The sequence below is a fragment of the Bombus pyrosoma genome, linkage group LG16, assembly GCF_014825855.1.
Source record: "Bombus pyrosoma isolate SC7728 linkage group LG16, ASM1482585v1, whole genome shotgun sequence".
Classification (NCBI taxonomy): Eukaryota; Metazoa; Arthropoda; class Insecta; order Hymenoptera; family Apidae; genus Bombus; species Bombus pyrosoma.
Genome location: NC_057785.1, coordinates 7,548,550 through 7,561,398, shown reverse-complemented (window position 1 = coordinate 7,561,398; position 12,849 = coordinate 7,548,550). Strand labels below are relative to the sequence as shown.

Genomic DNA, 12,849 nt, shown 5'->3' with positions numbered 1-12,849 from the left:
CCCAAGTGTGTTTACCCGAGCTGAACTTCAGATATTCCATTATGGCGGCGGCTGTGCTCCGAGGCAAATGTAAAAATGCCTTCCAAGCACATAGCTGTTTCTCCCTTTTCCCTCCGCGAATTGACCTGGAATCTCGAATTTGCTCTCTGGATCGTTCGACAGATTTTTCTCCTCTTCTTCCTCCATTTTCCATTTCTTTTCTTTTAAAGGCGGCGAAAGAAATTATTATTGCATGAAGAGGTAGAGTGATCTTTTTTTCTTGCCTTTTTAATAGAGCAGGTTGATTTTTGACAACATTTTTGGAAAGATGAATCGATTATTCGGATATAGATATTTTTATGTAGATAAGTAGAGGAGCGAAATAGCAGTTTTATGAATACTTTGAGGAATATTATGAGGAGTATTATGGAACTCTTTAAAAGTCTATCAATATTTAAGTAACATTATCGTAATGTTAATTTGGACCAATTTGTATGTAATTTTATTTTAATTTAATTTTCAATTTTGCTTTTAAACTCGGCTAATTTTCTGTTTAAATTTCGATCTTAATTTTAACCAATATTTAGTTTAAATTTTATTTTCCATTCAAATTAATTGTCAGATGAAATTTCAGTTTGCATCTTAAAATTTCTGTCTACTATTTAATGTAATTTCTATATGATATTTATGCGGAATTCTTTAAAAATTATCCCAATAACCTTTCGATATATAAATCTGTCGATCTAATCGTGAATTATTTTTATTAGATTTATTTTCTCTGTTTATTAATATTCTCATATTAATTTTTACATTCCGCGGCAAGTAGGACGAATTTATGTCTTCTTGGAAGCTTCTCTGGGTAGGTTCTATGGAAAAATTAATTTTTCACGAATTTTTTTTTTTTATTCTTCTTTCTTTCTAAAAAGTATCCCTTGTTCTCGATTTTCCAGCGAGCTCAAAGGAGAATGCCTCGTTTCGAGGGAAAAAATATAGAACGCTTAAAGGTGGAGGGAAGAGAAGAATGAAAAAGTGTCCTTTGAGACGTTTTAACGAGAAATCGATATCTCTTAAGGCACTTCTGCCAACGAAGTGCAATTAATTATTTATCATTTTCAGAAACATACTTTCTTCGGTAGTTGCCCCATGAAGGGAATTTACAACCTGCCTACTTTTTTTCCGTTCACGTTACTTAAACGGTATATTGCAACTTGCATTCCATACAGATCTTGAAATATTACTGACTTTGCCACTCCTTTCGTTTGTACGATGGAAAAGAAACTCTGTCCCATTTCTATAATTAAGAGATATTTAAGATATGCATTATAAATAAATTCTTATTTATACAACATGAATATTTTTGGTATCTCGTGGAATGACGAGAGATGGAAAAATTATATGTTTAAATAAATTTCAATCTTCTCTAAATAAATAAATCTAATTATTCTATTCAAAATGATACACAGGACAGGCGGTATAGAATTTCGAATGAATAACAATTTACCTAGCATAAACATCTCTCCCAATTAAATTTCCCATTATTAGTCTATCCATTCTACAATTAATCATTACACTTCTATTAATTGTATCATAATTATCAGTGCAATATCAGAATTTCTTCCTTTGATCCATCGTTATAATTTCAACATTCATTTTCTCCATCAAAATTATCGCAAATTTTGCCTTGAAAACTAAATTCTTTTAATTTAATTTCAATTAAATTTCACTTTTAAAAGTTTTATTACACGCTAGATTAAAATTATGGTGTAACTTTTTACATAATCTACACTGAATTCGGTAGAGTTCAACATACAGTTGTTAAATTTCCGAAATTTTAGTAAAATTGAAGAAATAATATGATATTAAAATATTCTAAGGTAATTTGTTTCTCAGTTTTGTTAAGATTTTCATCAGAACGGTATGGTCGTTGGCTCGAAGTCGTTCCTGCCCCATTATCGTATTAAAAACACATTTAAAAGACGATGCGATCGAATCGTTGACGTTCCATTGCCTTGCAAAGTAGTTTTTATTATTCCCGGCAAATATTTAAGTTGTATTCCGTGACCAGGAGGGAATTTCGCGTGGAAATTAAGTAACATCGACGAAGAATACGCGGAAATTCAATTACAGAGATAATTCTGCATTAATATTTGGATTGCGCGACGAGCTAACCCCTCTTTTGGATTTCAAAACGCGTCGTTTCCCGATTTTACCTTCGACCATATTGAAATCGTCCACGAAAGTGGAATTCCTTTTCTTATTTCTGTTCTGACATTCTCGAGATGTCTCAGATTTGCAAACTGCAATTCTTGCTTGGAATGTTTTGTAGAGTGTTTGGGAAATGATGTTTTCAGATGGCAAAAGATCATTACGATAAATCACTTACTTATAAAAAAAGCGATCGTCCTAGTTAAATTTTCTGATTTAATAGATCTTCCTAACCATATTCTGGTGATTTTCTGTTGCAGGCGTTCCTGGAAATGGCGGATGAAAATGCTGCTGCGACGATGGTAAATTACTATGCCTCGTGTATGGCTCAGCTCCGTGGCAGGGCAGTTTACGTTCAATTCAGCAACCATAGAGAACTCAAAACCGATCAAACGCACACCAACAATGCGGTGAGTACTTGCACTCTTCGCTATAGAATTTTCCTTTACGAATTCTACGCTATATAGGACTACGATAACGTTCAAGATAAGCAATTTCTAATTTAAGCAAAATAAACTAGTAAATAATTAACTAGCAAATAGTTTAAAAAATCAACCAATTACATCCCCAAATTAAAGATTTTATGTAAAACCTAATCTCAAACTAAACTGTCTCTGTGTTGCTATAGGGGTAAAGATTTCTATCATTTATTCCAAAAATAATATTCCTTCAAAGAGTGACACACGAGAGAAAAACAGAGCAAAGTATCGGGAAATCGATCGAGATCAAAATTTATCGTATAAAATTCTAGCAATTTCCCAGTCGCCATAAATTCTTTTTTACTGCTGTCGTAGTTCTCACGACCAGATCCCTTTTACACCGTACGATTGAGACACGTTAATTAATCACGTTCATCGAGTAATATCGTTCGAGGGACGTAGGGGTAGGCGGAGGGGCAATTTGATTCTCGAAAACGCGTTCGCAGCCTTTGAGAGCAGATCCTGGCCCGACATTGTCGCATAAAGCTTCGATTATGCGCTTCCGGGGAGATACACCAGCCAAGATATCGATAATCGAAGCATGAACTCGACCCACAAACAATTTCAACATTATCAAAATCGAAACAGATACACCGGTCTCACATTTTCTGCGCAAATAAATTCATTCCGAATTTGATAACGATCGTGGTAATAATAGTAATTCTGAAACACGTCGTTTCGTTGTATATAATACTAGCTGCGCTCATGGTTTCGCCCGCGCCGATTACACCATTTGCGTTACATACATTTTTAGCCGAGGACAGCGTTTAAAATAACCGGTATCGACCGTTTTTTTTAACTTTTAATGCACCTAAAGTACAGAACATCGGCGCATTTAAAATGCTTATGCGCGAGAACTGTGTTCGCGTCAGCTGTTGTCGCCACGCCTATATCAAAGAATACGGGAGCCTTTTTATCCGAGGTCCTCTTCGTAAACAATGTTTTTAGTTTTATCATTGGCCACCAGCAGGTAGAGATCGTGGCCAGAATTCAGGCACGAGCATGTCGCGTATGCTGTAAGACGCAACGTCTGTGCGCGTTTGTTGCTCATCTATAACCTTATGACTCGAGAATCGTTGAATCCTCTTTCGAAAAGTTTTCTTTCCTACGTAGGTACATTATTTGGTCAGATTTTGGGCTATGTTACGAATCTTCGGTGCAATGAACGTCCAATTTGATCCAAAGGTAGACTTTCAGTTCTCTGCGATTGTGGTTGCATGTTGTATGTAACGGACGAAGAAAGTATCTACACGCGTATCTTTCTGCGAAGTATCTTCAAAGAAACCCCGAAGAAACTTGCAATCTTGAAATATTAACTTCTTCTTTGATCCGCAAAATACGATATAAATGAAACTGCTAAAATAAGAGTACAAGATGCGCAACGTTCTCGACAAAATGCATAAGAATGTTCGGTGAACGAATTCTCTTGAATTCGCAAAATACGATGTAAATTAAGCTTGTGAAACATCGTCGCAAGATATTCGAAATTCCCGGCAAAATACATGGTACAAAGGTTCATCAGCGGCGCGAAGTCAATAAACAGTCCGGTTTGGCAACTCCATTACAATTAACGCGTCCATAATTTACGAACAATCCCTAGGGCAACGGACTCCATCTTGTTGATTCTGTTTCCGCTCTATTCTCAGTCCAACGGACATTGTCTTTGCAAGCGTTAGGTGTCTCTTACACATATCCCTCTTTCTCTCTGCCGCTGTCATCCTTTTGCCGGACACATCGTGGTCATGGATCCTTGGCTATTCGCTATAATTTACTATTGTACTCCACTAGGAAGGTTTCTATCAAACGCGAAGAAATTTTTACTGATTTTTCCAAAGATTTTGTTGGTTTGACGATATTCGTGAATACTGGGGAAAAAATAATTTGATAATTAACAGAATTTAATTTTTAACAGAATAAATTGTCAGATGTCGTCAAACATTCAACTTGACAACGATCTTCGACGAAACTCTAAAATTCCGAAATAATTACTTCCATCGAAACTTTCCAACGGAATCAATTTTGAAAGTAAATCGTACCTTTCAGTTCTCTCTTTTACGTTAAAAGAAAGGAAACGAGATATAAAAGACGTGGGGGGAAAAAAAAGGAATGCTCGATATGTCAGCTGCTGTGCGAGCTATTCGTCGAATGTAAACCAAACTCCGGTGTTTTTCTCCGGTTCTTTTGTCCTTTCGTTTCTTTCTTTCGATTTGTTACCTGTAATAAAATTCCCCACTTCAGCTACTCTTGAATTTGCCGGTTCAAACAGTCAGCCGCGTCAATTGTACTTCTCTACGAGCTCGATTTTCCTGTACACACGTGTGCCATGGAAAACAAATCCACTTGCAACATGCGAAAGCCTCGCCTCCTCCATTGTTTCGCATCGGTTTGTTTCGTTCGTACCGAAACTTTCCGATTTTCCAACGATTTTTCCGACAGTGGACAATCGTATCGTGTCATTTTTTAAAATCAGTCACCTGTGGTTTCATATTCGGGGATTGATAAATATTTGAACAGTTCGTGATGAAAATAACTCTTGCCGATTTTTATCTTTTTGCAGAAAAATATAATAAGCGTAGAACGTGGAACTTAGAATTTTTCAGTAGTATAAATCGTTTACTTTCCGTCATTTCGTGGTTCCATCATCTTGTGAATTTCACTCGAACCTATTAAAATGCACCGTTATGTAAAAGAAAATCGAAAAATTTCATGCGAATTGATTTTGTTACGAGCATTTCAATTGGTCTGAATGAAGGAAGCATTAATCAAGTAGTATACGCGTATCATTTGTCAGACGCGCGGGCCTAAATAGGACGAAGGTTCAAAATTCGAATAAATTAGCTGGTTTTCGGTGGATATCGATGAAGTCTCGTTTGCATTCGTTTGTTGAATGTTAACTCACAAATATTTCTTCGATCAATAAAACAGTATTTATTTTTAATCGATGTTATTTTTACAATGTTTAAAGTGGACTAAATTGCTTGTACCAGAAAGAGTTTATACTCTCGTAGTTTAATTGACATTTCTGTTTTCCTCTGACTGGGGATTAATAAAATTATTAATTAAACAATTATAAATGTTTTACATTTCGTTTTAACGTGTATTAATTTCGCCCATTAATTATCGAATGTAATAAATACATATAAATAATTATTGAAATTTGTTATGAAAAAACAGTTAAATAGACTGAAATTTTTCGCCTAGAAATTTGATTGGCTATATCAGAAATTATATGGCACTCTGTATATACCGCAAACGTGACTTTCAACTGTTTTTCAACGCCTTAACTTTCAAACAGAAAAATCGCAATCTATGAAACGAAATTAATTACGTGCCCGGTAATCGATAGCATTCACACGTTTGAAGAAGCGTATCTAGCAGGGAGGATCGCGGGGAATTAGTTGGCGATGAAATACGGCGCCGATATCCTCGATATTTATTTGTATTGTTTTTGCCACGGGGAGAAAGAAACGAGCGGGCCAACTTTTTATGACAGTTTTCTCTCCGCCATAAAGCGAGGAAATTACTTATTAATTACGAAAGTTTTCTTCGCCGCCGTACGGGCGCGGAAATACGAGCTTTCCTCTTTTCTCCCTTCTCTGTCCTCCGTTTTTCTTTTTTAATCAAGAATAGTTTTAATACATCTTAGGACGGAAAAAGAATATGCTGGTTTACGAAGATACATTGAATAAACCCTGATATAAATATTTTTAATTGGGAGAGAATTTGAAATTTGGGAAATTTCGAAATAGATCTCACGATGAAAATATCTGGGAAATTCAATAAAATAGTTGGAGAACATTACAAACTTTTTTTTATCGTGTTAGTGAGTTAGTTGAGAGCTTTCGGTGTGGAAAAACCTTCAGGAATATTATTGTATAATTATCGCTATGAAATAATTTCTTGGATTAATATTAACTTTTTTAATGTAAAAACTATTAGAATTTGAAACTCCATATTTTAATTTATTTGGTTTTTTCTAATTGTATATAGCACGAAAAATTACTTTATATTTAGTATTGGAAATTACGATATACCTACTATTGAGCAAAGAAGGCATAAGAAAGAGATGTTTAAGATTTCTAGCTAGTATCATTTCTTCTTCACTTAATATATGTATGTGGAAAGTACTAATAAGTGTCCAAATACTTGGATGAGTCAGTGTACCTGTACCTGCATATACAAGAGCCATTATCCTTATTTGTCACTTGTCCATTCAGCTGATCGCTAAACCTGCCATTCCCCTCGGAATCGGTGTCCGTTTCCAGCAAGTTGCCGGATCATTGGGGAGGAAAGAACAGTTTGACAACTCCCGGCAACTTCGCCTGGGGACTGCGTGTCATCGAGAAACTCGGGACATCCCCTATGTCACAATTTATTCTGACTGCTTATTAATAATAACTACGTTTTCGATCGTGGCTCGACCGATCGACCAGATAGATCAACCCTGAAATAATTTCCCATCCAATGACAATTTTTCGATTTTTCAAAAGTACCTACCTACATTCTCCTATAGATTTATAGTCTTGTTGAGGAGATGATAAGTTTCAGGCATCGTTGAATCATAAATCGCGTGGAAGTAGGTTATAGGCGAAGTTTCGAGGGCGAACAACTTCTGCTATGCTTTTTTCTTTTTCTTTTTTCTTTTTTTTTTTTCTTTTTGTTTCTTTTTGTGGACATCGAAAACTAGTATTGGGATACTTTCCGATTCTATCGACTTGTTATATGTTTTTCCTTCTTTTCTGACAAGGTGTTTTTGTGTGAGAATTAAAATTGTTTTTCTACGAAGTAAATGATTATCGATGAACACAAATTACGTAAAATGTTAGAAATTGTTAATTCTTCGATCATTTTTGCTTCTCTAACTCGTCATCGATCTAGAAAAACCACACGAAGAGACAAATCCTTCGCAGTTTTTGCTATTCCCAACTCCCAAACCAAGTTTGGTGTAGTTGCATTCCATCTTCTCAGCGTCTGATAATAAACATAAAACAAAGTATCCTGCATAATCCAATTGGTGGATTATACATCCTTGTAACCCCAATTACGTCCTGTCTACGTGTCTTTATAAAATTCTTACAAACCCGCAACGATCGGCAGAGCGTCAGAGCTTCTGGAACGTTTCCTTTCACGAGGGCCATGAAACACGCTGGTCAAGCGATGTTGTACAAGCTGGCCAACATCAAGACCCTGCACGTGCATGCAAGCGAGGCTTTCACGGCGATTGCTTTCCTCGGCGTCGTTTGTCACGAGGATGCTCAGCGAGAAATCATTCGACCCTTTACGGGGGCGGCTGCGCGAGAAGAAAATCAGACCTTCTTCATCCGGCCCTTTACGGAACTCGATTTGCATCTGTCTTCGTCGAAACAGAAAATTCTTGAAGCTACAGGAAGATTCTCGGTAGCGATTTTTGCGAATTTTGTGAGATTCAGGTGAAAATCAGGGTGTATTTTAGAGGGTTGTTCGTTAATGGGTTGGTGCACGTGAAATTTCACTTTGTCGAAGTTTGATATTCGCTTTAAGCTCTCAGAAGTCAAGATGTAGTGCTGATTCAAGGACCACACTCCTTTCGTTTAGTGACCACAATATTAGTAAATTAATAGCAATTTTAAGATCATGCGAAACAACGTAATTTATACAATATTTATTCTACACTACGTTCTCAGGAATCTTCGAGAACGAAGTCGACGTTCGATTTCAGGATAAATCATTTGGAAAATTACTCCATGCGTGAAATATAATACACTTTTTTCGTAGAATCGTGGAATTCGTTGGTCGAAAACAATCGAAGAAAGTTCCCACGGTTTCTCTGCGATCGATTCTCCATGATGCAGTCGGAGTTTCGATCAGGTGGTCGTTTTTTCCCCGAACGAAGCTCGAAATTAAACGCAGTCACGCGTGGACAGACGCCGGAGAATTTCTGGAAACCACTTTTCCCGATGTCGTTCGAGCGGAAATTTCCGCGAATGCGAAGTATTTTAGCCACATAAAGTGCATCGGAAGAATAAAGCAACGGACTTGTCCAAGGCATGTGCAAGGAACTCGCCGGAATGCCGGACTATCGGCGGTATTTCATTCTGAATTTCCGGTGGCCCGTGATTTTTAGAAAGCAGGTATTTGTTTCGTGCATGTATTGTAAATAGGAAACTGCGATTGGCTTTCCTGCACTGCGCATTCGAAAGAATATACGGTCTGTATTGCTTACTTTTAACAGAATGTAATTTAGTTTAAAAATTATGTACTTAATGCAGTATACTAGTACTTCGATACTAGATACTTGCATGTTAATATCATATCTACATTTCTGCCATTGTTATACCATTGCCTTCTTTACAAAAATTTTTCCTTCAAATTTGCTTACTATACATATTCGAGTATAGTAGAACAGCTCGAATGTAAGTCATATAATTACAAGTACATACAGGACTTAAGAGTGGCTTTAAAAAAGCACATAGTTTTAGTACATCCTGTGCATATTTCAGCGAGCAACACCACAAATTCCCTGTTAAGTCTGTACGGGCGAGCGGAACATGTAATCTCTACGATATCAAGTCTCGTGGCCGCTTGTTGCATAAACAAAAGCGTGAAACGAGGGGATTTCGCTGATTGGTGCTAGAGAAAAGAATTACGCGCGGCACGGTTAATACATTGACCGCCCCTGGGGCTAATATGTCGGTTAAGTAAAAGAGACGGGAGTGAAGCTCGCCTCTGAACTCGTTTAATAAAGACACCGTGCGACAAAGCACCCTTGCATTCTATAGTTATTAATTTACAGGCTCTCGTCCCAACGGATGTTTGTCTCCATTTTACTTTCTTCGGGCAGAAAATGAATTAATTAGTCATTATTACATGTGTTGCATTGGCATCGCCTTGATATAAATGTTCATAAATTGAATGAATTATAGCTTGAAAGATTCGGAAACGAAATTCAGAGTGAGTATTTAGAAAATTTCGTAAGATTTTATAGGCATCTTTTTTAGTTTGTCTCGTTATATAGTAGCGACAGATTTAGCTAGTCCTTTTTATGGGAAGATACCGCCATGTCGTAGTAGTTCGCTTATTTGACGTCAGTTCATTAACGTAATATTAGTACCATGTTGTAACTACTAAGCACTAAATGCCTATCAGGTAGTAGACACTAAGTATCAAATAGTAAATAACAAGTATTAAATAGTGAAGTAAACAGTAACTACTAAATACTAGTTTCCCCTCGGCCCTTATTTATAACCATTAAATAAGCATAAGTACGCGCTATTTATAAATATTTCCACCTCGCCTCTGCCATAATTAAACTCACACCACAGACTGCTCGCGTTTCCTCGTTTTAATCAAGATCCCAGCGAGGCTGTGCACAAAGAATGACACTCGGTTGACGCATCGCCACACGACACAGGGGATTCTTTCCTCGCGACACGGCTTAGACACCTGTTTCCAATAGCCTGAGAGAGGCGGAGGACCGGCTCGCCTTTGTGACGAGAATATACGGGCCTGGCTAATGGTTTTACCGAGAAGGAAAGTTTCGCCGGCCTTTACGAAGCCCCATAAAAAGTGTCCCGCGTAAAGCCGTGACATAATTCTACCTTACACCGGCCGCGGTTCCTCTGACCTCTTCTCTCTCTCTCTCTCTCTCTCTCTCTCTCTCTCTCTCTCATTCCTTTTAACCACGAGCAAAAATGAACGCGAAAGTTTCGAAACTGACGGCGTCGGGAAGGAAATTCGATGCGTAAAGGGGAAACCAGAAACTGACGATTGGATTTAGTAAAAGAGAATATTTTGATGACTTTATTTGGAATTGATCAACCGATGAAAGTTGAAAGAAGATAAGCAACGGTATTTTCAGTTTCGTGGTGCGAGCATAGAAGATAAAAATTTAGTCGAAGGCAAAATTCAGCACGTTCTAAGGTATCGTGCAGAATGACAGGACAGTTTATAGTCTGGTATCAATTATTCAGCGCATGAACACGCGAGCAAGCCGTTTCCTTGTTGACGTTGAAAACAATGCCCAACTTACGTCAGTGCCATGCCTGTGTACGCGTTGACGACAACGTTAGCCTTTAACACTTGCTGGTTTGCGAGGAAAACTTGCAACGGACGTCTTAAACCGTATAATACCACGTCACAAAATAGCGATAAATATTCTCACTGCTAGCTTAGGTTTGTGAAAACAATTTTATTCCTATTAATAACAAATATGACAATAATGGCAAATAAAATCTCGTGAAATATAGAATAGGAAAGAGTTAAGCAACCCGACAGAAACTCCCTTCGTTCTAGTCAACTATGGCCTAATGATACTAGTTGAGCATACTAGTTAAATTTACTTTTACAACGTTTTAAAGGTATCCTTCGACCTCCATGAAATATCAAAAACTGCAAACTCTTGAAATTGAACACGACCACGAATTCCAAGCACTCACAATTTTTACTAGCCATTCGAGGAATGTCAGAAGTCGCAACTTTCGCGAAATATTGCCAAATATTGCAACTACTACTAGGAACATCAAAAAATTCCAAGATCCCGAAAGATTTCCAGAAAATACATCCAGAAATGGGAAAAGGAGCGGCTGGCGGTGGAAAAGAGCGGGAGAAAAGGTAGAGGGTGGTGAGAAGAATGCGCGAGGTGTCTCGCAGAGACAATGCAGCGCGTCGTAGATCACCCAAGACACCCTCCATTAAAAATATTACGCCATCTTGGCGGCATAACCATCCTCCAACCCCTTCGTCGCCGTTTCCACGTGGCTCCTTGGCGTTTCAGACGGAATTCGGAGTAACAATGTGGCAAACTTGTATCCGGCGTATCGATCGTTGAAATACGCGTGCAGATATCGTGTTTATGGAAAATGACGGCTGTTCACCATGGCTGTAATGCCAGTTGGAAGACCGACTGTTTTATGCGGGCTGGGAAAAGGTAATTAAATAATGTATAGTAAATGATGCTGATATTTGTATAATAATAAACAGGCCGACCAAGCAAATAGTAATGTATGAAACAAATGTATAGCCATAACTGATCCAAATATTTAACAAAATCAATTTATCAATAATTAGCTGAAACGATCAAATAGCACAGGGTTCTTAAAATACATCAAAAATTTGTATTACACGAATATATTGGAAATACTATCGCTATACATATTACCACATCACTATTTAAATCGTCGTAATTAAAAAAAAAAAACAATTTACATATCTCTCCATTTTAATTCCTCGCAACAAATTTCTTCAGTAGCAACTTTCTGAGAACTATAGTACAATTAACGTACCGATATAAAGTATCTACTAAATAACAATTTACAATCGGTACTAGCATAGTGTATAAAGTATTATACAGAGTAAAAGGTGATAAAAAGGAAGTGATTCTTGCGATCTCGTGAAAAGACGAGAGCTTTTGTGAGCCGGGGTGAAAGGACCGGCAACACGAGGCGAGATACTCGTTTGATATATTTTTTTTTTTTTTTCGCCCCATTTCGACGTTGCCGGGGGATGAAATATGAGTAAAATGGATAACGTGAACGAGTTGCGGCCGGAAAATGGAACCCGACTGGCTGAAAGAACGGGGACTGGTGTTTGGATTTCTCACGTAGCCAACCTGAAACGCGAGGAACGATGATGCACATCGCTTGCTGCTCGTGCGATTAAAATCGTGAAACGAGAAGCTAAACGCCGCTCGCCTAAATGGAATCGTGATTGCGTACCCAATTAAAGAATTCCGACGGCCATATTCGATTCAACCGTCGTACGTCTATTTGATCGATTTTTGTGTCGGCAGTTAAGGTTACGAATTTTATATCTATCAAGTTCCTATATCTACATGGATGGAAGTGGACGCGAGATGGATTCTTTACGTTGGTGTCGGATTAGCGATAGCGATGATATCTATGGCGTTATATGATATGACGTTAGAATGACCGATTGTTAACAAATTGGCAAATATTCTTCGTATAACTGCTACTTGGAAGTATATCTATACTTACTGCTATATTTAAGTAACCTTAACTGTGCCTACGATATAACTTTGACTTCGGAGAAACATGAACATTCGTTTGCATTTAAAATAAAGGAAAAAGAAGCTAACTACGTTACTATTGACTGAACTAACTAAGAAAGGAAAAATAAAGAAGTCAGGAAAGACACCTTAAGCTCGCAGGAAACGAAGCATCATCGAGGCTTCATAGCGAACGTTCCAAAA

At 37.5% G+C, this 12,849-nt stretch overlaps 1 protein-coding gene across 13 annotated transcripts in view; it reads left to right on the top strand.

Moving 5' to 3' along the window:
• Nucleotides 1-12,849, top strand: part of LOC122576604 (polypyrimidine tract-binding protein 2) — a 417,022-nt gene that overhangs the window by 344,889 nt on the left and 59,284 nt on the right. For all 13 annotated transcript variants that reach the window (XM_043747173.1, XM_043747179.1, XM_043747168.1 and 10 more), the window contains one exon: nucleotides 2,445-2,594. In XM_043747173.1, coding sequence (XP_043603108.1) covers nucleotides 2,445-2,594 — 150 coding nt within the window. The remainder of the gene's footprint in view (nucleotides 1-2,444; nucleotides 2,595-12,849) is intronic.